Genomic DNA, 26,517 nt, shown 5'->3' with positions numbered 1-26,517 from the left:
ACATCTACAGTGTTGCAATTTCATCCTTTAGCCATTTGAATATCATTCATTGAGTACTTGTCTTGTCCATTTCCCTTTCATGTGTGGTATTTTAGAGTTACCTGTAATAAATTTCTCCTGCAAGTTTTCTGCCTGATACATAAATGGTCCAATTCATTTCTGAATTTCATAGCTGCATCTACAAATGTAACTTCCCTTCTTAGATTAGCATCCTCTGAAAAAATTAATTACATTAGTTTCTGAATGCAAGTCATTGATACAAATTAATGAGTCATCCAATATTTCACTCACTATTCACCACACCCTGAACTGATTATACTTGGTTTTTCTGTATCAGCTAAATTTGTATCCATTCCCAGGGTTTGTGGGCGGCACGGTGGCACAGTGGTTAGCACTGCTGCCTCACAGCGTCAGAGACCCGGGTTCAATTCCCGCCTCAGGCGACTGACTGTGTGGAGTTTGCACGTTCTCCCCATGTCTGCGTGGGTTTCCTCTGGGTGCTCCGGTTTCCTCCCACAGTCCAAAGATGTGCAGGTCAGGTGAATTGGCCATGCTAAATTGCCCGTAGTGTTAGGTAAGGGGTAAATGTAGGGGTATGGGTGGGTTACGCTTCGGCGGGTCAGTGTGGTCTTGTTGGGCCGAAGGGCCTGTTTCCACACTGTAATGGAATCGAATCTAATCATGACATTTTAACATTGTGAATTTAACTAATCTTGCATGTGAATCTTTGTCAAGTGTCTTCTGGAAGTTCAGACAAACTTAAATCATAGGACTTTTGAGCACATTTGCTCAGATGTCAAGGAGATTGATCTTACAAGGTCTTGCTGCCTTGCAGTTTCTATTTGTTGAATTGTTCCTGTATGGATAATCCCCAAAATGTACTATTGATAATCAATTACATCTTTCTGCATGGAATTTAAGAAAGACTAATTGATTTGTGGCTAGCTATGTCTGTTTTGTCACCTTAGATAAATATGGATATCACCTTAGCCTGTTTCCAATCTAACATTTCCCCAATGTCCAGTAACTCTCTCGTAACCATTAGTAATATTCCTGCCGTGTCTCTCTCAACACTGGGATAAATATCATCTGCCCCAGGAAGTTTTTTGAGCCCCATTAGCCTGTCAAGACTTTCCATTTAGGTTATATTAAGCAATGAATTTTGTTTTTGGATAACTACTTGTCAGGAAGGATGTGTCATTCAGATCTTCCCAAGAGAATACTTGGAGGAAGTGATCATTCAGAGCTTCTTTGTGCTTATGCCTACTTGCTTGATTATTCTCACAAAGAACAGGATTTTTGATCATAGCGCCAAGGTCAGGTACATGTGAACTCCGAACATACTACTGTTGGATGGTGTGTCCATCTTCCACTACCTCCTTCAAGTGCTTTAGTTTTTACAGAGAGCATGGGAGGTGGGAGAATGAACAGTCTGCACATCTTTAATTTATTTGCTGTTCAGCACATTGACAAGCTTGCTAAGAGACAGGAAAAGGAAGAATTAAAGTTTAAATGTTAATAATGCGAAATCCAATTGAATGGCCGGTCAGACTCAGGGGGCCAAAGGGCTCCTTTTACTACATTATATGTTTGTATCCAAGGGTGAACAGTCTGTGGCACGTTAGTGCACAGCAATTCAGAGTACAGCAGGGAACCATTGCTCATGATGAAACATCTAGTATGAAAAAGACATAGACTGAGGCAATCATACAGTGACAAGAAGCTTCCATCACTTGAGTAGTAAGCTTTCACTGCTTGAGAAATGAGCATTTGGCATTTGTGAGGACCATGATCTTTCTTGGCCTCTGCTGTCTTGCCAATTCAATTGTCCATATAATGGCAAACCATTGCAGCTATTTGCCTTTTAAATCATCCCTCAGAACTAGACAAACTTCCTCCCTGCACCCCTGCCCTTAATTGGGCTCGAAATTTGCTTTCATGATTAATACTGCCTTTCTTATTGAAACTTTTGTTCTGCAGTTCAGGGTTGTATTATGTTTGTGGTTCACCAGAAAGAGGGTAAACTTGAACAGGACATACTTTAATGTGGGTCCACTCAGCTCCACAAATGTTCTTAGATTGCCTCCCTTAGCTCCTGCTCCAGGTGACCTCTCCCAGTCTCTTTAAGCAGCAATTACATACATAGCAGGTTGGGAGGTGAAAATTGTTCCAATGTTGAGTACCGAAACCAGGATTGAAAATTTATTGCTTAATCTCTGACCGCAAACTTACTATTTTATCACTGACAGGGAATTTTGCCATTACATCTTCTTTAGGCTTGTTTTTGTAGTTCTTCTTTTGCCCATCTGAGCATCTATTTATGAGGCAGATTTTGGTTTATGTGGTAATTGACTGACCATTGGGCATTGTAATCATGCAACCTGCCACATCAAGAAGTCTGGGATATCAACAGTCTTCAAAACCACCAGACAGACTCTTTGGGGAAAGACAACATTAGAGTGGGGGCTGTGCAGGTAAGAGCAGTGACCAAGATTTTCTAGAGGAATCAGCCCCTTATGACCCTAGAAGAATGACACCAAAAAAAAGGCCATTTCCAAATTGGGCTTGCACTAATCTTTTGAAGGATTGCTGGACTGCCCTGTGCATTACTGATTTTATTCTTTCTCAGAGTGGCTCAGTGGTTAGCACTGCTGCCTCACAATGCCAGGGCCCCAGATTTAATTCCTGCCTTGGGTAACTGACTGTGTGGAGTTTGCACATTCTCCCCGTGTCTACGTGGGTTTCCTCTGGATGCTCTGGTTTCCTCCCACAAGTCAAAGATGTGCAGGTTAGGTGAATTGGTCATGCTAAATTGCCCATAGTCAGGGGAATGGGTCTGGGTAAGTTACTCTTTGGAGAGTTGGTATGGACTGGTTGGGCCAATGGGCTTGTTTCCATACTGTAGGGATCTAATCTAATTACTGCAGTAGCTTCCACAGACTGTAAACTACATTGCAATCACCTATTCTATATGTTAGACTGATTTTAAAATCACTTAAAAAGATTACACCTTGTTGAATGAGATAGTGTATAACTGGGCTTTTAATGGCATACCAACTTCATAACTACGGCTAAACACACTCATGTCTCAGTGAGAAACAATTTCATATTTGTGGAATTATGAATTCCTCCATAATGATGAAAAACATTTCCACATTTTTTACAGTGAGAAATTTGTCTGCCTTTACTTGAACTTCTGCTTTAATCTAATTTCAATATCTGAATCTTTAAATTGAAAGCAAAAAGACTGTGGTGTTTTTAAATTCTTGTTTAGTGTCTGAGAGACTGCTTCAAAAAAGGCTTGCTGACATCACAACTGTTCAATGCCAAGGTGTGCCCTTGACTTGACATCAGATTTAAACTTCAGTGAGAAACGGAGAAAGCCCCACTGCAGGAATTGGTACATTTTTGTGGGTGGTTTGTTCAAAGTCACTGGCGTTTCTCTTACCAGAGAACCACAGAGAAGTTATGGTGCAGGAAGAGGCTATTCATCTCATTGTGCTATAAGATGGAAAAACATCTAGCCATCCATTCTACTCCCACCTCCCTGGTCTTTATTTCACCACTGACTGCAAAATATTTGCAAGTTATCTTGCATCAATATATGTATACACTTGTGCATAAATGTAATATAGCCCATGTAATAGCAAAACAGAACCTGAGCCATATTTTCAGTATCTACTGGTCCAGGGACAAATTTTCCTATTAGACAATTTATGTCATAGAGTCATACAGCATCGAAACAGACCCTTGGGTCCAAATATGCCAAATATAATCCCAAACTAAACTAGTCCCACCTGCCTACTCCTTGCCCATATCCCTCCAAACCTTTTCTGTTCATGTACCTATCCAAAGGTCCTTTAAACATTGTAATTGTACACACATCCATCACTTCCTCAGGAAGTTCATTCCACTCTCTGGGTAAAAAATTTGCCAATCATGGCTTTTTTTAAAATCTCTCTCCTCTCACCTTAAAAATGTGCCCCCAATCTTGAAATCCCCCATCCTAGGGAAACAATGACTACCGATAACTATATCTATACCTTATGTTCATGCTTCTTTTCTCTGTAACAATGTTTTGTGATTAAAAGAGCAATTTATAAAGTCATTATTCTTTTCCTTAGACAATGAGTATTCATAAAAGTCCAGTGAGGTTATGACAGTAAATTCATTGCGTATTTAGTTTTAATAAATAGTAGGCATCTACTAAAATTTCTGGCGCTTTGGAAAGTGCATAATCTTTTTCTTAGTAGTATGCTCTATCCTAACTCATTCTTATCTACTCACAGATTAATTGTCAGGCCTGGTAGATGGGGTGCAGTGTCAAATTTGGGAGTGTCAGGGGTCAGGTTTGAATTGGGCATGCCACAATTCTTCACAATTCTTAATGGGTATTAGTCCATTCCTATCTCACTTCTCACCAGATGTATCTCCATTTTTACATTTGTTACTTTCTTAAACCTCTGACAATTCAACTCCTAACTATTTAACTATTAAGTGTTGCTTTGGTCAATTTCCATCCTTCAGATATTTATTCCCCTCTTACTGTATCTGTATGAAAAAAGCTGAAAAATGTGTTGCTGGAAAAGCACAGCAGGTCAGGCAGCATCCAAGGAGCAGGAGAATCGACATTTCGGGCATTAGCCCCTCTTCAGGCTTATGCCTGAAACGTCGATTCTCCTGCTCCTTGGATGCTGCCTGACCTGTTGCCCTTTTCCAGCAATACATTTTTCAGCTCTGATCTCCAGCATCTGCAGTCCTCACTTTCTCCTGCATGAAAAAAGCCTTCTCTTCCTTGTTCTGGAAAACCACTGTTCCATCCCCAGTTTCCCCTTACTTTTCATAATTCTAAAATATGTCATGACTACACAATTATATGCCTATCTCTCTATACAATTCTTTTTGCATCTTTTATAAAAACAAAGTTGGCAGGGGACAGGGCTTAAAGGAAGTAATTCATGGTTGAAAAGACTAACTTGCATTTGTATGTTGCACCAAAAATGCAAAAAACTGCCAAAGATGATAATTATGGTATATTCAGCTATATTATTTCTCCAAGGACTTGGAAAGGATATGTCAGGACAGGACATGTTTGTTAAAGTGAGACGATGTTTTGCTTTGGAAAACATTTGCCTATGATTCCTTGCTATTCATTGATGTTCATTAGCTGTATGAAATTTATTTCTATCCAATACAATTGGATAGATGTTCAATTTGCAGCTTGAACATAAAACTTGCACTGTAGGTCAGATGTCCATTACAGAAACAAAATACTTGTCAACATCAATATCAGATTTACAATCAATCTTCATTTATTTGACAGGCTGTTTTCTCCAAAGCAATATGATTAATGTCTTGGTATAAGATCTGTTACTGCTTATTAAATTGACACTTTATTTATACTTCCATTGCATTTCATGTCAAACCTTTACAGTTGTAAAATTGGCAACTAATATGGAGAATAAACAATCATAACTCATCTTTTTTGGTCACTTCTAGTAGATGACAGAAGAATAGAAGGTCAGAAGATTGAGAACCAACTTTATATTACAGTCATATCAGGGTTATGATGAGAAAAAGGAATCAGAATATAACACTCCCTCAACAGAGAGAACAAAAATAATATAGGGCTCACAATGTGATGGAATGCACTCTAATTGATGTCTACTTTCAGTAAAATGATAAATTACAGACAATACTCTTTCGCTAGCCCTCTACCTTCGTCCATTTAGGACAAAATAGTAGAGCTGGTATTGTATCTGACTGCAGGCCTCTGACAGTCGTTGCGAGATTTCCAATTGTGACATAATAAGGACTTTGTGTGCTGCAGCTATTCTATTGTTACTTTTTCAGGAGAACAGGTTCAGACCAAAAGCAGTAACATTCAGGCAGAACATTCACTGGTAAGTATTTGGCTGATTTTAATTGCTCATAGAGTTTCCCAACACGTCAGATTATAATTTACTCGAGTATACCAGTTTAGATTTAAGCAAATCAAGACCTGGTGTGCTGTAACAAATTATAATCCAATGTCACAACTCCCAAATTCAGATCAGCTCTCTTTGTGAAATAGAAATTGAACTTGAAATCTTCCTGGTCACTTTGAGAGTAAACAGTGAACTTACCTAATGAGTCTTTGCGGAAGTCTAATTTCCTATTTTACCAATATTTTATAGTGGTGGCAGTATCTCTGTATAGCCCCAAAAGCACAAATGTCCTTCCCCTTTCCCACCAAATATCTGACCAAATTCCCCGGTCCTCTGTATAAAAGCCCATCTGTGGTCGATTCACTCACAAACCAAAAAAAAAAGTCGAACATTCGATATCCATTGCACCATGCACAACAAAAAGACTCATAAATAGGACTCGTTTTCAATTTGTTGATTTTCTTAGCGTTTTTATTATAAATAGTAAATATTCACTGTGTTTGTACAGGAAAGAGAATCTTTACATCAAGGCTGTATTTTGCAGTCAAATGTCAAACAGAAGGTTGGATGACTGACACTGCAAAACATTCAGTTCCATCACCCTTTAAAACCAGCATGTGACAGAAGAGGTCATATTATCTAGATCATTGTACTCAATGGCAGTAATTATCTATTTTGTTACTACATGCTAAGCAAAAATGTACATATCATGAGATACATGCTAAATTCTAAGATAGTTGAATATATAGGAATAAATAATAACCTCTCTATGAATATCTATATTGCAATGCAACAACTTATCAGGTTGATTTGATTATTATAATTATGTTTATGGACGAGGTCCTGGGAAATGTTTCCACAAACTCCTACCAGGATAGAAACATCAAGCTACCAATCTTTCTGCATGATTCTGGAATCATATTGTAACAGATTGTATGGTCATGTCCAAATTGCCACTATATTTTAAGCACTTAGCAGAAAGCCCATCATGAACAATTCCTGAACTTCCCACTATCTACACATACCATTTCTCTAGTCTTACTAAAATAGGATATGGTTTTCAGTCCATGATATAAACCTTACAATATTGTTCTTCTACACCAATTTTACATGTAAGAATTTATGTACAATATCAACGAAATGTATATTTTGCTCAGCTCTTGTACATCCAAAGTGACGCACAAAGTATCTGCCAGTAAACATCTTATATAGTCAACCAATAAAATTACAATGATGTCAAGAAAAATTGAATACAGTACAATACTTCCAAGAAGTACCATGGTAGACAGAAGTACATAATATTGCACATTGCTGTTTCATCACTAAAGGTGGAGTTAGTTTGTTGCTTTTGTTCTTTCTGTGTTGAATGCATTTTGGTAATTTACCTAATTATGGAACTTTAAACAGCTCCATTTATTTCTGACTAAACAAAAGCCTTCCTTTATGTTACCTTGGTCCTTTATTCTAATCATTTTGATCTATCATTGGCCGAGACAGAAAACAGAATGCCTATCATGGTAAACATTTAGATTTAAAAGGAAGGAAAATATGCTTGTTTAGATGTTGTTTTGTCATTGACTGCTGTTTCAAAATACTTCTGTTGTAATCATTCCATCTATAAACATGGCAAACAATCCTTTAAATGATCAAGGAAGTGTGTCCTTAAAGTTACTTTTGGACATAAGCCAAAATGAGTGTATCACAATTTAATGAGAGTCAATAAGCCATTGTTGAACAAACAAGTACATTTTGATACACAGGTAACCAGTCAATATAAGTTAATGCAGTAGATGGCTACTATATTTTGGATTTGATTTCACAAGCCATGCCATTCACATTTAAAAGAATACAATGTTTTAAAGCAGAATTGTTTTTATTGTCTGAGAATGGTCCTTTGGAAGACTTGCAAGAATTAAAGGTCACCAATAAAATTATAAATTAGTATTTCACTATAATTCTGATCAAATTACACAAATATATATATATAATATTGAATGCTTGAGAAATTCACTCTATTTCATTATAGTGGCAATAAATTGGAAATAATTCTTACTCATCATTTAATGAATGCTTGCCCCAAATCCTGAATCATCTGTGTGGGCCACGAATGGGAATTAATTTTCTCCTTCTTCTCTAAACGGAAGACCCAACGTCTAAGGCAACAGAAGTAATATTTATACCAAAACTTAGAACAAGGGACTCTTCCTTTGATCACAAATGAAAACCATTATCAAAAAAAGACAAGATTTGGCTTGTTTCTGGGGAATCCAACCGTTGTGGGTACCATAGTCCCATTATGTTTGTGGGTCCAGAACAAGGGTCGTTTCAACTTTTTATGGAAATTTTCACTCATGCTATATCTGGCTTCAGATAATGAAAGGCACCTGTAATGGAAGTAAAAGAAACTTAGGAATTCTTCTTGTGACAACATCGTTGCAAGGGGCCATGTCAAATGCAGGTACAATGTTGTCAGGGCTAATCATGACCTGCCAAAACTATGTGGGTTACTTTGTTTATATTAGGACAAGTTTGACAGTACCACACGGATCCAGGAATATTGTCCAAGATGATGCCTGATTTGGGTTTTATCGGAACATGTGTTTTTAATAGTGACATTCCAGTGGCTGCTTTATTTTTTGACAGACCTTGGCCTTAGGTTCTACATAAATGGCAAGCATATATTAGGTCTCAGCAATTAATCATATCAAGATGCTGCTGACTGCACTGAAGATAATTATATATAGTGCTTTAACTCAGCCTGTCAACAAAACTGTTTCATTAAAAATAGGCAAAACTTTTAAGTGCATAGTAATATATTTTTGAGGATATTGAGTAAACATTATCTGAACAATATAGCCCAATTTGTTGCCTTTCCAGTGAGCTCAATATGATGAAGTTTCTTTTTCCCAAAATAAACTTTTATTTCTGCTGTCCTAACTTTCTTTTTAAACCAACAGTGGCATTGTGATCACAATAACCAATTTATTTGGTTTCTCAGTTGCTGAGAAGAAAATTTTCAATTAATGTGATCTTATAATTTGCAACATCTTTAAGCCTTCACAAGTATAGAATAAATATGATGTGCAAAACTATTCACAGGTTGAAATTCTACTCTGCTCACTGGCTAATGTGGTCTTGTAACTTTCTTCTGCATTTTAGTTTAATGGCATTTTAGACCTGTCGATGTTAAAGGGATTAGTTGCTGGCCAAATAACATACATAGAATTTGACTCAATGTATTAAATAGTGCATTAGTAAAGAATCAGAGAGGTTTCATTCTCTACATTGAATTGTGCATAAAATGTGTGCTTCTGAAGTAAATTATGATGCGACTTACCAAATTTCTATTCCATTGAAAACTGAGATTGAGAATAATGGGGTGAAATTTTGGGTGGCACAATTTGGGAGAAACAAATATTGTGTCATGTATGTAGACAATAATACAACAGCAATGTTGACTAAGATTTTGTTACGATAGTTAAAAGCAAACATTTCTTTTTTAAAAATAATTGGTTTAAAACTATTAAAGGACAGCTTTCAATAATTAAACAGCAATGTTCTTTATTTATTAATTAAAGCTATAGTCCAGCTAGTGTAAAAAATATAGAATCATCTGGCTGCATGCTATAAAAGCAGACATTTACAGCCATGAGATTGAGTATTTCTACAGTAACAGATGTTTGGCAGCCTATTAGAATTAAAGGAGAAAACGTTTGAATGAAATCCAGCCAAAATATAGTAACTTCCAATGTCTAAAATGCTATCCTAATGCAGGGTAAGGGATTATGTTTTCGGATAATACAACTACACAGTATAGAAAAATGTCAACTTTTCTTTCTCAAATTTAATATAATTTAATTCTGAAATTTCTTGAAGGTGATATTGATCCTTCCCCTTGTCATGGTTCCGCTGAATCAACTTTAAAATGTTGACCAAAGACGAACATGCTCCTCTTAACATCCGCATGTTCTCCTTGTGCATGTGGCTAGGATGTTGCACTATGTGCCAAAACATACTAAATGAACAATTTATTTTGTAATTATTTCAAAACATATTTGTATACAAGACTATTAAGTCATACTGAATTTTACATGCATCAAAGTTTGTACACTGAGTCACACATTTTTATACAAATCGATGAAGGATGGGGTGGGTAAGCATTTTTATAGGTAAATGTATTGCTTAGATTTACATGGCACTTACTTTGCCCATATTGTCCATACTGGTATCCTGCGACTGCATCCATGCTGTAACCTGAGGAGCTATAAGTTGATGGGCAATATGATTGAGTGGTGGGTAAGCTGTCAAGAGGTTTCATAGGGTCCAGCCGCTGACTGCAGCTGGCAGATACTGAAGTGGAAGGTTCCAGACCTCCAGTTAGTGGTGATAGAGCATAGTCAGTTTGTGGTTGATGCGGAACACCACCAGGATTTGCCAGGAGACCCATTACCTGCAGCAATGAAAAACAGCACTGTTAATAATATACCAATGTCAAACATATGTTTTATTTGCATATGCATAATGGTTTAATAATTGTAGAGTATTTTGGAAACTACTCTTGCAGATCATAACGCATCAAGTTTATGACCCCGAAGGTTAAAGTTGCAATCTTGTTTAGCACTCTCTGTGGATTCCACAACATGAGCACAATACAAACTACAGAACATATTGCAGTAATCCAAAGGTAGGGTTCATCCTATCTTAGTTCAAATCACTCTACTTTTAGTTCAAATTATGAGAACAGGACAATGATATACAATATCTAATATAAGGAACTTATGAGGTAAACATAACCTGTGGCATTATTTGTGAAAGTCAAGCTTTAGCATAAGGGGTAGCAGATGTGAGACAGAGATGAGGAGAAATTACTTCCCTCAAAGGGTCATGAATCTGTGGTGTTTATTATCTCAGAGTGTGGTGGAAGCTGGGCTATTGAGTAAAATTGAAGAGATGGATAGATTTTTAATTACTAGTGGGTTAAAGGGAAATGGAGAGTGGACAAGTAAGCAAGGTTGAGGCTGAAGTGAGATCAGCCATGATCATATTAACAGGTCGAGCAGGCCTGAGAGGCTCTATTGCCTATTCTGAGTTCTTGTGTTGTTATTTAGTTGATTTGATTAAGGGACTGATGAAGCCTTACATTACGATAGATCATCCTACAGTGTACAGCCTCATATCAGGTAGACAATTGATTGAAACACTGAGACAAAAATTGGTATTAAGTTTCTCCAACATGAATTCCCTCCAGTACCAACCTTCACCAAGACAATGGCAGAATGCCCTTTCCCTGCACTTTGTATATAAAAGTCAATGAAGATCATCCTAGAACCCAGGCAGGTTACTTTTGCTTACCATTCTTGCCACTGCTGCCCCACACCTCCATTTGAAACCTGGTAACAATTTTTACGGTTCTATAGTGAATGCTGCAAAAACTTGTAATGGTATGTTAGCCCTCCACATTGGCCTAATCCCATATCCATAAAGGTCTTCAGTGAGTGAGTTGGCACATTCTTCACAGCCTTGTGACCCAAATCCTATAGTAGTAGACTTAAGAAAATTCAGCTAACTGTATTCAAACAATGACAGAAATTGAATAAAATCAAAAAGAATGAACTGGAATCCTACCAATTTTTTTTTTCGTGCACTCAGTAAAGATTTGTAGCTTGCATACTGGCTGCCATCATTGTGGGTACATTCACCGAGCTGGGAAGTTGATTTGCAGATGTTTCGTCCCCTGTCTAGGTGACATGCTCAGTGCTTTGGAGTCTCCTGTGAAGTGCTGCTGTACTGTGTCTTCTGGAATTTATTTGGTTCTGTTCTTGCTGCTTCCAGTTGCTAGTTCTGATTGTTCATTGTAATGTCTAATATATTGGGTCTAGGTTAATGTGTTTGTTGATGGAGTCCATGGTTGAATGCCATGTTCTAGAAATTCTCTGGCTGTCCTCTGTTTAGCTTGTCCTATGATTGTTGCATTGTCCCAGTCGAATTTGTCTTTCCTTGTCATCTGTGTGAATAGCTACGAGGGACAGCTGGTCATGGCTGAAGCAGCAGAAAGGGAACCAAAGAAATTCCAGAAGACACAGTACAGCAGCGCTTTACAGGAGGCTCCAAAGCACCGAAGATGTCACTTTGACAGGGGCCGAAACATCTGCAAATCATCTTCCTAGCTGGGCGAACATACCCACAACCACAGCAATTCTTTTTTCATTTCTAGACTTCTTTATATTTGCATGTGGATCATGTAGAAAAATGAGAATGGTTGCCAATGAGCGACTTAAAGAGTTTTGGCAGGAATCCATGTCACTGTGCCAGGATATAGGAGTACACACAAACACACACAAAAGTTCAGGTCAGGAAAAGACTAGCTGGCATATCAAACTTCTGGGTTTGACTTCTACACAGCATCACCTTATCAACTTTTCTCCCCACCCCCATCCCAACTCATGAGAACAAGGGAAAATCTCCACTTGAACCAACCGAATGTTTCTATATTTTCCAGATGTTGATAACTTAAAAAAGATTGCTGGAAAATATCTGATTGGTTTGTATTTAAGGTCAACTTCTGTCATTCAAATTGCTGATTTTAGAAAGCAATGGTTTAAATTTTCCTTTTTTAAAAAATTCCTTAGCTTGAGGTACAACTTTAGACACAAAACTAAATGGGCTCCTACAGATTCCAGTCAAATTTTGAAAGGTTACAATGGAGTGTTTCTTTGCTTTAAATTTGTGCAGTATCACCTTCCACAAACATAAAAAGCAGCACACAAAAGTAAACTTTCTGTCAGTTTACACACAGGTACAGGGCAGTCTACTGAAGAGTAATTTCCTGTCAAAGGCAATTTACATCTGTGGACCAATTTTAGGATCAAATAACAGTGAAAAGGTGAAATCCTCATAAGAATAATTTTAATTGAAAGTAAGTTTTTTTAAGCTTCATAAGGAACAATTCGACTTTTTCTGAAGAGGAACTCGATACACTCTACTATGACCCAAGGCGTTGTGGTATTCTTTCAATTGTATGGATCTATCCACAGGCAAAATCTTAATATATTTGGAGGAATGCCAGTGAAAGGATTAAATATTTTAAAGCTTCCTGTTGCTTAAAAAGTCACTCTATGACCCTGAATGTCCACTAATGCAATGTATAAGTGCTAATCATTCTTCGACATTGTCAGAACAAAGAAAAGTTGGAAGGAAAATTTTGCAACACAATCTCCACTTTATGTAAGTTGTTTCTTAATGTTTCAGCATAAAAAAACAACTTGGACATTTAGGTGACTTGCTGTAAAATCAACAGATTAAATTTTAAACTGGTCTGATTCCAAATAAGCTCAGTCAGTCCAAAATATGTGCATTTGACTTTTTGAGAACTATAGACTATTTTTTAAATCAAACTCTTTGTATAATCAAATTGCTCAATCAAAGCAAATGTGACAAGGATATTGAGTAAAATTATATATTTGGACAAAATTGATTGAACTTTTAAATTGCACCACTCCCTCTAGGCACAGTTTTGATATTGGATTAACCGTATTTAGTTTGAAGGGGATTAAAATGAGAGAAATAAATTGAAAACTTTGATGTTCAGAGAAAGATTGTATATTTAAGTGTCACATTGGAGTCTAGATGCCAAATTAGCAGTCAATGGTGGTTGACTTTATATGTTGAAATTCAATGCTCAATGAGAATTTTACTCATAACATAGGATGGCAGCCCCTAAAGTTGATTTAGTACTCTTAAATTTTAATTATTTTAGTGGTTGATGCTTTAGTGTTGCCCGAGGCTCATTAGATAAATGCACTGCCTAGCACAATACTGAGTCCTGCAGATTTGATCATTGCTGTTTATTTTATTAACAGATCTCAGCAGAGAAACTATGCGCTATCATTATCTACTGTGAGATGAGATAGACAAGATAGAAGGGGGTGCAGGACTGGTCAGGATTCCAATAAATTTTAACCTGGTACCTTGATACTATCATTATTCATTGATCCATTCTTTATATTCAATCATGGGATTTGAGCATAGGAGGAAGATGAGGATTTATTTCCATTTATTGAGAAAGTGGCTATGAGCTGTCATCTTAAACCACCTCATTTGGTGTGGTAAAGCTACCCAAAATCTTGTTTGACAGCAAGTTCCAGAATTTTGATTCAACAACAATGCAGGAATAGTGACATAATTCCAAGTTTCAATTGTATTTAAGATGATAGGAATCTTGGAAGTAGTGGTGTTCCCACACATATGATGTTCTTCTCAGTGGCCTTGGTTATTTGCTACTGTGCATCTTGTAGGTGACATACTTGGCAGATATGGCAGACTCAGTGAAATGTTTGAAATGATGGATGGGGTACCAATCAAACTGTCTGCTTTATCATAAATAGTGCCAAGCTTATTGCGTGCTGTTGGGAAGGCAATTGTCCTTGCAAGTAAAAACTGCTTCATTACCTTTCCAACTTGTGTCTTGTAGAAGTTGGAGAGTGGTGGGAGTCTAGAAGTGAGTCACTTGTTGCAAAATTTGTAGCCTCTGACCTGCTGTTGTAACCACTGCATGTATACATATAGTAGATCCAGTTAAGTTGGTGGTCAATGATGACCCTCAGATTGTTGAGGTTGGGGGGTTAGCTAATATCAGTAATACTGAATGTTAAAAGGGGAGATGAGGTTCTCTGTTGAGATAGTCATTGCCTGACTACTGCGCTGCATGAATATACTTGGAAAAGATGTGTCCACCAATATAGCACAAGGTGAAATTCAGCTCTGATGTAATTGAAAGTTTAAAACATGTTAGCAGTCACAGTCTATGTTCACAAGTACAGAATGACAATTTGGAGAAGATACTGAGGGGCGGTGGATCCTGTGAAGCTACAGTGGAGTTTGAGGCAGCTCCTTTTGGATGTGGGGAGGTAGAAATCACTTTAAATGTTCTGGAACTGAATAACATGTCTTATGTTTGGTTTTGCTTGAATACATTTGGAAGATTCACTTGTTGAGGTGTCACAAGACATTTATTTCTGAAAGATTAATTTGGATTATTTTGAAAAATCATATCTGTGATTTCAAGCAGAATCTTATCCAATCCAATCATAAAATAAAATTAGGATTAAATGCACTCTTTGTGAGTTTTAGATAGTGGTCCAACTGCTGCAGTCTTATCACTGGTTAACCATCAAGCAATAATAGCCATTTCAAATACATGTTGATTACAGAACCTATTAACCACATACATGGATTTCCAATAATATTTCACCATAAAAATTCAGTGAAATCAATTTCTTTTACAAATGTTTGTGATAAACCCCTGCATGTCCGTTGAGTAACGTTTTCAGCCCTTGAGTGGTTTACTGCTGATAAGAATGCTCCAGGAATCAACCTGCAGTTGATTAACAGCAAAATAATTAGATTTTAGTAATTTCTGCATGGTTCTTTGAGAACAAGAAAAAGAAAGTAGCCTCAAGGCACAGTGTGTCAGTTAAGGTATTTCAATGTGACCTTCTCACTTAAAGCATGGAGTTACAGGAAGGGCAGAACTAGTCTGCAGCAAATCATACTGCAAGAACTGAATGAAAGCAAGACTAGTCTATAGCATCTACCCCCTGCCTGTGGTACCAGGGTTGTTCCATCCATAAACAGATGATTCTCGGAATGCCCAAGAGTAAAAGATGAATTTTCTGGAGAATCGACAATTCTTAGTTTTGAATTTTGCAAGCCTTATGAGGCAGGGTACAGACAAAATAAGTATCTATGTGAATTGGCATTCAATCAACAGTGCAGTCATTACCAGTTCTCTCTGAAAAAGAACCTTTCCAACATTTTCAACCTCTGGCCTCTCTCAGATGAGATTACTAAAAAAAGCACCATTTTATTCCGTACATTAATGTCCACAGGGAACAAAGCTAAGACGACAAAAATTAATTTAACTTGGTATTAAGCACTGAGATGAATTCATAAATTCATAGTGAAAATTATAATGAATGGGAATGATACTAAACCCTTCTCCAAAGTTGAAAGACTGCATTACTTTTCAATTATATGGCAATTTAACCACAGATCTTTTTTAAAACACAAGCATTTCTATGATCTTATATAACATTCTGACTGAAATCCTGGAAATGTATTACGTACTTGTTAAGTCATATCACTGAGAAAATAATGAGATGGAACCTTTATGAGTGGAGATGATCTTTGGTCCATGCACTCTGAACATATATTGCAATTGCAAAAGTAATCATATTTCTGACATAAATAGCCTATATTTTGCCTTTTATATTAAAAAAATTCATGCCGTATTTGAGCCCCTTCATTATTGTTTACCTATGGTGACATGGGTACTAAGAGCTCTACACTAGAACGCATTAACAAAACCAATCTTCCTTTTTAGTAAGTTCTGTAAATAGTGTACAAGGGAAATACAGGCAGAACTTTAGCTGTTACGAAAAGCTTAGAGTTAACTCTTAGTTTATCTATGTTGTCACACAGAATGTATCTTCTACAGAAATGCTAGGGGTTTTGCTTCCAAAGAACTATTGTTTATATTAATCTATACAGTGTTTCAAATCAGGAAGCAACTGAACACTGCTTACTGACCCTTAACAAACTGAAGGCAGTAACCAATTCAGGTTCAGTTACAATGAATATCTCCACATGAGATTGATCTAGACAGTACCATTATATTCAAACTTTGGGAACGGTAACTAATAGAAAAGTTAACACGATGAGAGCCTCCATTCTTTTTAATATTTGAAAAACGAGACCATGATGAGATTATCTTAATAAGTAATAATCTCATGAGCAGTTAAGGGCTAGTCTAATTGTGGGTCACTGCTCACATCACTCCACAATTGTTCTAAATCACAGCATCTTAGAACATTGGCTCTCAAAATTTACAGGTTTTCTCCAACCTAACTTCACTTTAAGATCAGCAAAAATAACCAATAATACACCAGTGCTTGGAAACAATATGCCACAGTTTTCCCTGCAGATTTTCGGAAATGGCCCAATTATCAATGTGCAAAGTGTCTGGCATCAAACAAAGCACACAGAGATGCTGTGCCTCCTACCTGCTAGCCCACTGTTAATTGGTGCTCATCAACTGACTCAGCAATTCTGAGTATAACATAACTGCCATCCAGGAGTATCTGCTAGGATTGCAGCCTTTTACAACTTTGAATCAATATCTATTTTAGATACTAAGCTTAAACTAAAATTCACCGCATGTAGCACACATATAGACCAAGAAACCAGTTCCCTATGGATGAACTGGAACGAATGTTCACAAAATGTGTCTGTAAATGTTTTAACTATATTTAAATCATAATAGATCATACCATTCTATGCAGATAGGTACTATTATTCTAGCAATCTACAGTTGTATTTAGTTTTACTTTTAATTTGTGCTTGTGAAAGATGTTTTTAACTCAAAAATGCTTGTAAAAGAGACCAACTAGCTTCCCATTATAACTTCATATCTAAAGTTCACTATCTTGTCAACTTTTGAATCATTGGAAATTTTACTGATATGAGAGCCAGCACATAGAAATTTGTGCATGTGTTCATATATTCATGTATTTCCTCTATTATACCACTGTAGAACAGTGCAACATAACTTTACCGCCCTGAACACACTGTTGTTTGAAATTGAAAAAATATGGAGCCACAGTATGTCTTCAACATATCGCATAAAACTGAATGAGAGTAAAGATTATATAAAATTAAAGGCACTCGTTTCTATTGATCTGTGAGATACTTTATGGCTAACAACAGAGATTTAGCTCTACTATTGTAAATAATCATTTTGTTGTAATTCCAGATGTATCTCCAAATTTATTTAAATAGTAAGAAAGACTGGAATTGTTTCATTTTAAATAGAACTTCACTGTATCAAATTCACTTTCTGCAGGTTTCACCACAGAGGTCTTAATGCTACATCCGCACTGAATGCTAGAAGGTAAAGCAGCAAAAGCTGAAATGGTATAAGCATTACATTTTAACATTTGACTTAATTATATTCAAACCTGCATTATAACAAGAGGAAACACCTGAAAACTGAACTATGCAGTTCTTGCAATGAGTATTATAACTTGTTCCTAATGTACAATCGACCTAAAACTGTTGTAAGCCTGATAACACCAAAGCTGAAGTATACAGTTTCTCTTTTCCTGGGCAATATTTTCAACTGGTCCTACAGCTGGCTTAAAGTAAATAAGCAAACAAACTTGAAAACATCACAAACTGCTCCCAGCGCATGAACTTTAATATTGTCGTCATGGTTCACAAAATTGATCATCTATGCAAACTTTTTCCAGCTGCTACTGGCTAGGTCAATAACCAGAAAAAAAAAGTCCACTTTCAAATTATGTAAGTCAAACAAAGATTACCATATGAAACTTAAAGAATCTTAGTCAGTACAACAAATACAACCTTAAAGTGCAGTTGACTGTCACAGATCTATTATCACTGGACCCCATATATAATTCTCGTCATCTCTGACAGAACAGTAAAATACTTTGATGTTAACACCACCTTGGGTATATTTACTATAGACTCACATGCATACAGTTCTTTACACGTCTGTGATTTTATCAACTTTTAAGTCTTTGTGGATTTTTTTAAGTACCTGATGCCACATTATTTTGTCTCCAATTTGTAACAGAACTTCTAAGGGCTTGAGACCTGTGTAAATCTAAAGAATGAAATGGAATTTGCTCTGTGACTTCAAATTTAGAATTTATGAATCTGATGGTGTACCAGTGCATCAAATTGTGTTACTAGAAAATTAAAGGATTTTCCATTTTCTTACCAGTGACATTTAAATATTTTGCTGTCTTCTGCTCATATGGTCTCAATCTTCAACTTTCATAACATTTTCATATTTAGAAATCACAACGAATAATGATGATATAACATAGCAGGAAAAGGGTTTTTTTAAGCATTGTATTATTTTACATTTCTAATATATCCATTATGGTTGTTACATAGCTTGGATGTGTACCTGTTTGGAATAAGTCAAAATACATCTATACAAATAAAAGGGATATGTGTCAACCCTACAACAAATAAAGCTAAAGAGAAAGGTAGTTAGCATGAAATATAAATCATTGTAGACAATCATTTCCAGTTCATCATGAAATAGAATGACAAAGTAAAAATTTGAAAACTAATGTTCATACTCAATAATCTTAAAAAAAGTATATTACACATTAGATTTTATTTTCCATCCTTTATAGTTGCGAAATACATTTTTAATTTAAATAGCTAATTAATCATTAGTTTTGTCTTCTGCATCATAGGGTTTTTATTTAGTATAAAACAAATTGTCTGATTACTAAATATAGTGTATTGATAAATAACTAAAACAGATATCGATGTTTGAACAAATTAGATTTTAGTTATCATGATAGGCTGAAATAATACAAGTTTTTGGCCAAAATAGAGAGACAGTCTTGGAATACAAGATTGCTACCCTAATCACTATATCATGCATGAAAGAAGGAAGGATATGGTCACGGATCGACTTCTAGATGTTAATACAGATGATAGCAGAAGGTAATGTGCTCATGCAATGAAAATGAGAGAGATTCTGTATGTTGTACGGGAGCTTTTCTACACCAGTTATATTCAACATGGAGACACTAAGAACTAAACACCACTTAAAACATAACATAAGATACTCGATGTCAAAATTAAGGTGAATCGTAATACAGAGACTGTAGCCATTGGGAAAAGAAACAAGAGATTAGGGGAATATTGACTTTTAAGTTGGACTGGTAGGTCTATGCCTCAAGGCTCTGCAATAGAATCTCTCTGTTTTCCATTTATATAAATGAGTTGGAAAAAGGAGAAATAATATTAAAGTTTGTTATTTACATTAACGTAACAGCGTGGCAAATTGTGAGGAAAATACAGGAGAATAAATGCAAATTAGCAAACTGGCCAGAGAAACAGCAGATCCATTTCAATGCAATGTAATCTTCAACAATACACTTAGGGAACAGTATAGTGGAAGGAAGTGTATTTAAAATGACATTTTCAACATAGAGGAAGAACAGAAAAATACATGAGTGCTGATATTTAAAGACAGTAATGCAAACATAAACAAATTATAAAAAAGGCTAATGATCTTCTAGGTTTATATGTAGGAGCAGTTAACATAAAAGCACAAAATTATATTGAATTATCACAAAATTTAATTTAACCATAGTTGGTATACTGCTTTCATTTATGGGGACCCCAGTATATAGGAAGACTATAAGAGCAATGGAAAGGTTAAAGCAATAATTTATAAAAAGTAGACCAGGAATGAGAAACTATATTTATGGGGACAGATACAAAGAGTAAAGATCTATTTTCACTAGAATAGTGAACTTCCAAGGGAATTCATTCAAGGTTTTCAAAATAATGAACTGTTTGAAAAAGGTCAACAATGACTTACTAACTGACAGTTTTAACTAGCTGGTTAATTCATAAATGAGTACAGGCTGGATGCTTCCTTGAAGCATGAAGACAGAAGTTAAAAGTACTATTTTTTCACAAAGAGTGTTAATAGAACATGGAACACTTTATCACACACTATCAGGCAGAGACAGTGGATAGAATTTTCCCATTTTCAAGTTAAAGTGTTTAATTGAGTGAAATTCATGGCACATGGGCTGCCATCACTCAAAGTGACTTTTTTCACCTAATCTTCCACTCTTCACCTCATTAGTTATACAGCTAGGCTATTGGGTGGCTCTTTCAGGGATTTGTGTAGAAACACTTATCGGTTCAGGGATCCTCCAGCTTTCAAGCCTCTGACCCCACAGTTAAAGCCCAACTGCATATCATTTCAGATGCATAAGCCAGGGACTGGTTCTTATACTGCGGCGCTTGACCGTAGACGCCAAACCCACGTTTCAGAGGAAAAGGAGGCCTACTCCCCTACTTCATGGACAGGGATTTGGAGGTGCTGCTGGAGAGGAGGGCAGTCCTCTGACCAGCTGATCACTGCAGAAGGTCACACCATCAACCCTGCCAACCTGGACATAGATTGCAGCCCAAATCAGTGTTGTGAGCATGAAAAGGAACACTTAGTAGTGCAGCAAGCTGACCATGGCAAAAAGTCTAGGATTGACAAGGACATAGATCCCCAAATTCCAGTGCCTGGCTGGACGCAATCTGACAAGTCCTGTAACGGACTTTGCCAGCACCCCGTGACTGACTTTAGTGCCTGTTCACCCTACACTTGCTTGACTTGGTCATACCTCCATTCGCTTGAAGCACATGCCAATGTTTTTTGCCACATAAACTGCTGGCAGGTTTGATGCTCACACAGCATGGAGCCACAGAGCCATACCCTCTAACTGACTGATACATTGACTGTTCAGAGCCGCCCACCGTCACAAGCTGCCTGCCTCCACAGAAACTGGCTGCCTGTTACTGAACATTTGGTAAGAAAAAATGCTAGCCACACAGAACCTGGCAGCCTTTGAGTCAATCCTGAAGTCAGTAATTGGTGCTAAGAAAGCAATGAGAAGTACACAGAGACTGGCAGCCTCCAAGTGAACAGTTATGTTTCTGAGAGATATGAAATGAAAATGGCCCTGCCTGGAAAGGGACCTGGCAGAAGCTCCCATGTTGTAAGTGTCCCTGAGCTCTGAAGTATAATGTTGAAGGGGTGAAGTTGTGTCTGAGTTCGTCCGAGAACAAGCATGATATGGTCAGGTGGGGTTGCCAATTTCAAAAGGTAGAGGAAAATGTTGTTCTGAAGTAGTCATTGATGGCACAAGCTTTTGGAGAATCAGAAATTTGCATCATTGTTTCTCTGTGATGAAGAAGGGAAATGGAAGTGGCACATAAACAAGGCAAGCTGGGATTTGAATGAGATGCAAGTGCATGGAAATAAGGTGATAAACACTCTACAATAAGAAACTGAGTTCACCATTCACGGGCTTGAGGGGAACATCAGGAGCATTTTTCCCAGTGAGAATAGATGTTTCATTCACACTGTATTTTTTCCTTTTTTTTGCCATTATCCATGCCACACCAGGGAGGAAATTTCAACCCAGTATGTCACATTTGATTGAAACAAACCCATACATAATGGGCCAGAGCTCAGTTGTGAGCTAGGAGCCAGTTTGTACTGCTGGCTTGCATTGGCATGGCTCCCTAACTCAACCACAGCTTAGCATTCTATTTCAGGGTGTCTCAACTAGTCAGCAAAATTAGGGTGACTCACTAAATCTGCTAAAAAACTATTTTCTATTGTTAAAGGTATCCACGATAGGTCAGAATGGTTAAATGATATTTTAATTCCTACGGCATGAAATATTAGGCGATTTTATCTTTCAAACCGGACTCAAAAGTCTCCAAAAGATGGCCAGTAGACCAATAATTCGATCAAACCAGTCTCAAAAGAGAACAAAATATATGTTCTATACTAATATGAATCAATTATGTACCTGAAACCAATCTAAAGAGTATACTCATTAAATTGAAGGTCAGAAGTCATACAACACCAGGTTATAATCCAACAGGTGAAGTGACTAAGGGGCTGCACTCTGAAAGTTTGTGATTTCAAATAAATCTGTTGGCCTATAATCTGGTGCCACGTGATTTCTGACCTTGTCCACCCCAGTCCAACACTGGCACCTCCAAATCATGAAATTGAATGCATTGATCAAACACAAAGACATTGAATATCTCAAATTCTTTAAGTGTTAAACAACATCATAGGATGTAGAATCGATATTAACATGACTTATTTGAAGAAGGACTTTGAATTTGTAAAATGATGAGACCGCCATGTTTTCTGCCCACTTTTGAAAACAGCAAGGACTCTTTATAGATAGAGATCCACCAGAAAAACGTTTCAATGAATTGCAAGTCATCAAAGCAGTCAAGGTAATTACTAGCATTAGTTTCATTGTGGGAGATCCTATCAGAGAGAAGAACTCCTCAGTCTGTTCCAATTTAGACTTCACCTGAGAACAAACCTCCTGAATACCTGACAAGAGACTTCACAGACTGCTGAGAATCTTTCACTTTACAAGACCCACATTTCAACTTTCAAACTTCAACCTTATCTGTGAAGCCAGAGGCCTGACATGAAAGAGTTAAAATAGTTATAACAATAATATTACTTATATCTGTGTATAATCTTTGTGCATGAAAGATGATGTGCGAAATTAGTAAGGGAAATGTTGCACTATTTTCAAGATAAGTATGAGATAAATAAATAACTTTTGTTGTTTTAAACTTGTAAAAGCTTACTGCTTTAAATAATTAATTTGGCATTCACACTCAGAGTAAAGAAACAAATACCTCTTATGGATAAAAATACTTCACTGGCACTAAAGAGAACAGATCATTTCTGTCTGCAACAAAAAGAGATCTAGGAAGTCCACAATCCTGTCTTTCACTCTTACATGGAGTTCCTGCTGCTGAGTCTGAGGAATTGACGTTAGCACATGTTTGACAGGGTTGGAAAGAGCAAGCCTGTCCAACCAAGCAGGTAAGAATGAAAGCAGCCATGGAAATAAGCAGTGCAATTGTGGTCCTTCCAACCTGAAGACAAGGCACTAAGAGAATGCAGGACCTTGGAAGGGTTTGAAAGATGAGTAAAGTAACATTTTTTTTTAGCTGCTAAGCTCCATACTCATATGTTTTTTTCCAACAATCCCTTGCACAGTACTCATCAAATCTAGTGCATCTAGCAGATACACTTTCTTCTTTTCCTAGGCATCCCTTTATATTCTCGTCTGAGCAGCTAACACTCACGTCATGCTCAGCTACTTCTGCCTCACAGTCACACTCCACTAATATTGTTCTTCCCTCCATCTACACAAGCTGTTACTTGGAGGAGAAGGGACCACAAAGCTTGGCGAAAGTCAAAAACTGAGGGTAAGTGTGATCCTCTGGTGGCGACCATCATGGCAGCCAATTTCTCACCTTCTCCATCAGGAAACTGGTTTTGTTCCAGGAAACTGGAGATGCCAGCAATAACCTGCAGTAAGAATCTGGTTTTATGCATTCTGAAACAGATCATGCTTTGCCTTTAGATTCTGTGTTGAAGGTCCTGTTTCCTTGTAGCTGCCTCTGAGCACCCAACCCCACTGCCCTGTGAAATAACGTGCAACTACTTAATGGTCACCTCAATGTGAAAGGTGATAGCAGGTAATTGGTAATCTGAATGATTTGAAGTCCTTGAGAAATGACCTGACTTCCAAGAAATTAAGACACCTGTCAAATGTAAGTAGCACACTTTCAGAAGTACTGTTGATGCAGTAGCCATTCTCCTAAGCACAACTACAGCTAGTAGGTTTTACTGTTTGAAGGCTTCCCAAAATTTCAGTTTCACTTCTTAGCCCTTAGTTCAGGAAACCTATGAGGTGGTCAGTAATGGAAGTTATATTAAGTTAAATTCACAACTGAATGACTCTCTGAACATTGGAATTATTTACTCCACAGTTGCACAGATAATTCTCCCTCACCTCCAACCAGGTTAAACCTATGTTATTCCTGACCCAATATCACTTTTTGGTCTTTACCCATAATACCTATCTTTTATGACTTAAAAGTAATTTGTGTAAATATTTTGAAAGGATAGAATAAAACAGAAGGATAATGGACTTGGAACAGTGAGAGCTAGTTGAAGAGGGCAAACTGGCAGAACATGATGGAACAAATGGCCTCTTTCTGTGTTGAAATTTCTATAAAAATCAAATATCTTGTTTGAAGTCACCACACTCTGCAACAATTGCTCTGACACATTTTCCAACATTTAAAGCTTATATTGAACATCATCAACAAACCTGCCTTGAATGACTTCAACTCCGTGGAAAATGTAATCAACAACTACACAACTTGCCTCCAAATGTTAAAATTAATCATGACTATGATGTGCCTATCAGATCTGTGTCATTCAACTGGCCAATGATAAGTGGCTCAGTAACAATTCAATACTATAACAAAATGATTGTAGGTTTAAATGAAAAGACGAATTTGGACATCCTCCAGAGACATGTTAATTATTTTAAGAATATTATAATATCACACCAATACTTTCTAACAGGTGCAGAACATTTTAATTTTATTCAAACAACTTAAATTTCTAATCATTGGAAGATTTTATTCACTGACATTTTATTTTCTTCATTGAAATGTTTGGTGGAGTTAAATAATTAAAAGGTATTATAAAATCTCATTTTTCAGCAAGGTTGCAAGGTATTTGTTTTTTTGGTGGATTGGAAATATCTAGTGCAGACTTGAGAACGGATTTTATTGCTTATAAATTGAAATGATTACTTAGTAGTCAGTGACAATTTTTTATCTTTGAAAAACAGGAAACTAGATAAGGCAACAGCTATATCAATGTTGCTCTTGGCTTTAACAACCTAGGTAATAAGTAAACCTATAACAAAGCAGCATATGACTTTAATTTAGCAAGTTGCATGCCTTTTTAAAAAACTATTAACATTATTTGGGAAGAAACAAATTAACTTTATTTTGAATCAATGATCATTTTTTAAATCCAGGCAGCAAATATGTTACAATTGCAAAATAAAATTTTGCCCTTAAATTATGCTGGAATATACTGATACATGGCTACTTTATGCAATCCTCTGAAACATACCAGCTGCTATTTTAGCACAGTCACTAACTCAGTTAAAATGCATGGATTAAAAGAGCAAGGAAAGAAATATCACACAACCTCTGTGATTGGAGATGCATAGCTTGCAATGTACTGGTATTCAACAGATCCAAAAAGTTGATTTTCAATAACAAATATATTAGTTTTTTTCCGTATAAATAGAGTAAAAATAGAAAATTCTCACTCATTTTCTCCAAGCTAAGTTAGATTCCCTTGCATTTACATTTGAAAACTAGAAAATTCAAATCGTTCAATTGTAAATAAGTTGGCATTGATCTGAATAGGCAGGCATGAGAGATAGATGTACCTATTATAAACTTAGTTAAAGGAAAAAAATAAAGGAAATTTTTGGTTCTTGCCCTTGAAAACACATAAAGCATTTCTTATGCAATGTTCACTTGGCTTAATTCATTTAAAAATAACATCTTATGTTTGGTTGATAGCTTGGAACAAAAATATTTAGTACTTATAAAATATTATGAATCAGAGAATTTGTCAGAAGTAATGAAGAGTGTGAAATTGATCTTTGGTGATAATTCTCAATCACCTGTTTTGCAATCTCAGTACATTTTACATGTTGCCTGATTATCTTTTCTATTGAAGCCAATTTCATAACTTTTTTATATGTTGGCAATTATAAATCTACAATAAGAATCAATATTAAACAAAGTAAATTAAAAACGTTTATTTGAGAAATTGTACTCTAATTTGCAAAGTGTTGAGAATTAAATAATCACTATTATTTAATTCTAACGAAATGCTATTTTTCTACTGTTAATATTTTGCATGTTGGTGAATTACAGAAAAGATTTTGAAGTTTGGGAGATTGAGGTACGTTTTTATATTTAGATATGGCATCCAGATATATAGCTAAGTAAGGCTTACAATCTTCACATAATTCATTTCTAGTGATGCCAATTTTACAATATTCAGGGTTGAGACTGAGCAGCAGTTTAATAGTGA

At 36.4% G+C, this 26,517-nt stretch overlaps 2 protein-coding genes across 5 annotated transcripts in view; one reads left to right on the top strand and one right to left on the bottom strand.

The window, feature by feature from the left end:
• The window catches only part of LOC148148327 (uncharacterized), a 102,725-nt gene that overhangs the window by 70,546 nt on the left and 5,662 nt on the right, over positions 1-26,517 (top strand). The window lies entirely within an intron of this gene.
• LOC122555847 (paired box protein Pax-3) overlaps positions 6,387-26,517 on the bottom strand; it is an 88,621-nt gene continuing 68,490 nt past the window's right edge. For 2 of the 4 annotated variants that reach the window (XM_087993685.1, XM_087993686.1), the window contains 2 exons: positions 10,131-10,377; positions 6,387-9,925 (listed from right to left, as the gene is read on the bottom strand). In XM_087993685.1, coding sequence (XP_087849811.1) covers positions 9,732-9,925; positions 10,131-10,377 — 441 coding nt within the window. In that variant the 3' untranslated portion in view covers positions 6,387-9,731. Of the gene's footprint in view, positions 10,378-26,517 lie in introns of all 4 variants that reach the window. The other 2 variants (XM_087993687.1, XM_043702049.2) reach the window with 2 other exon arrangements.

This window comes from Chiloscyllium plagiosum, unplaced genomic scaffold (assembly GCF_037043375.1).
Source record: "Chiloscyllium plagiosum isolate Xiang-an unplaced genomic scaffold, Cpla_swu_hap1 HiC_scaffold_13, whole genome shotgun sequence".
In the NCBI taxonomy this organism is placed as follows: Eukaryota; Metazoa; Chordata; class Chondrichthyes; order Orectolobiformes; family Hemiscylliidae; genus Chiloscyllium; species Chiloscyllium plagiosum.
The sequence above is the reverse complement of the archived record's forward strand: the minus strand, read 5'-3'. Positions and strand labels throughout refer to the sequence as shown.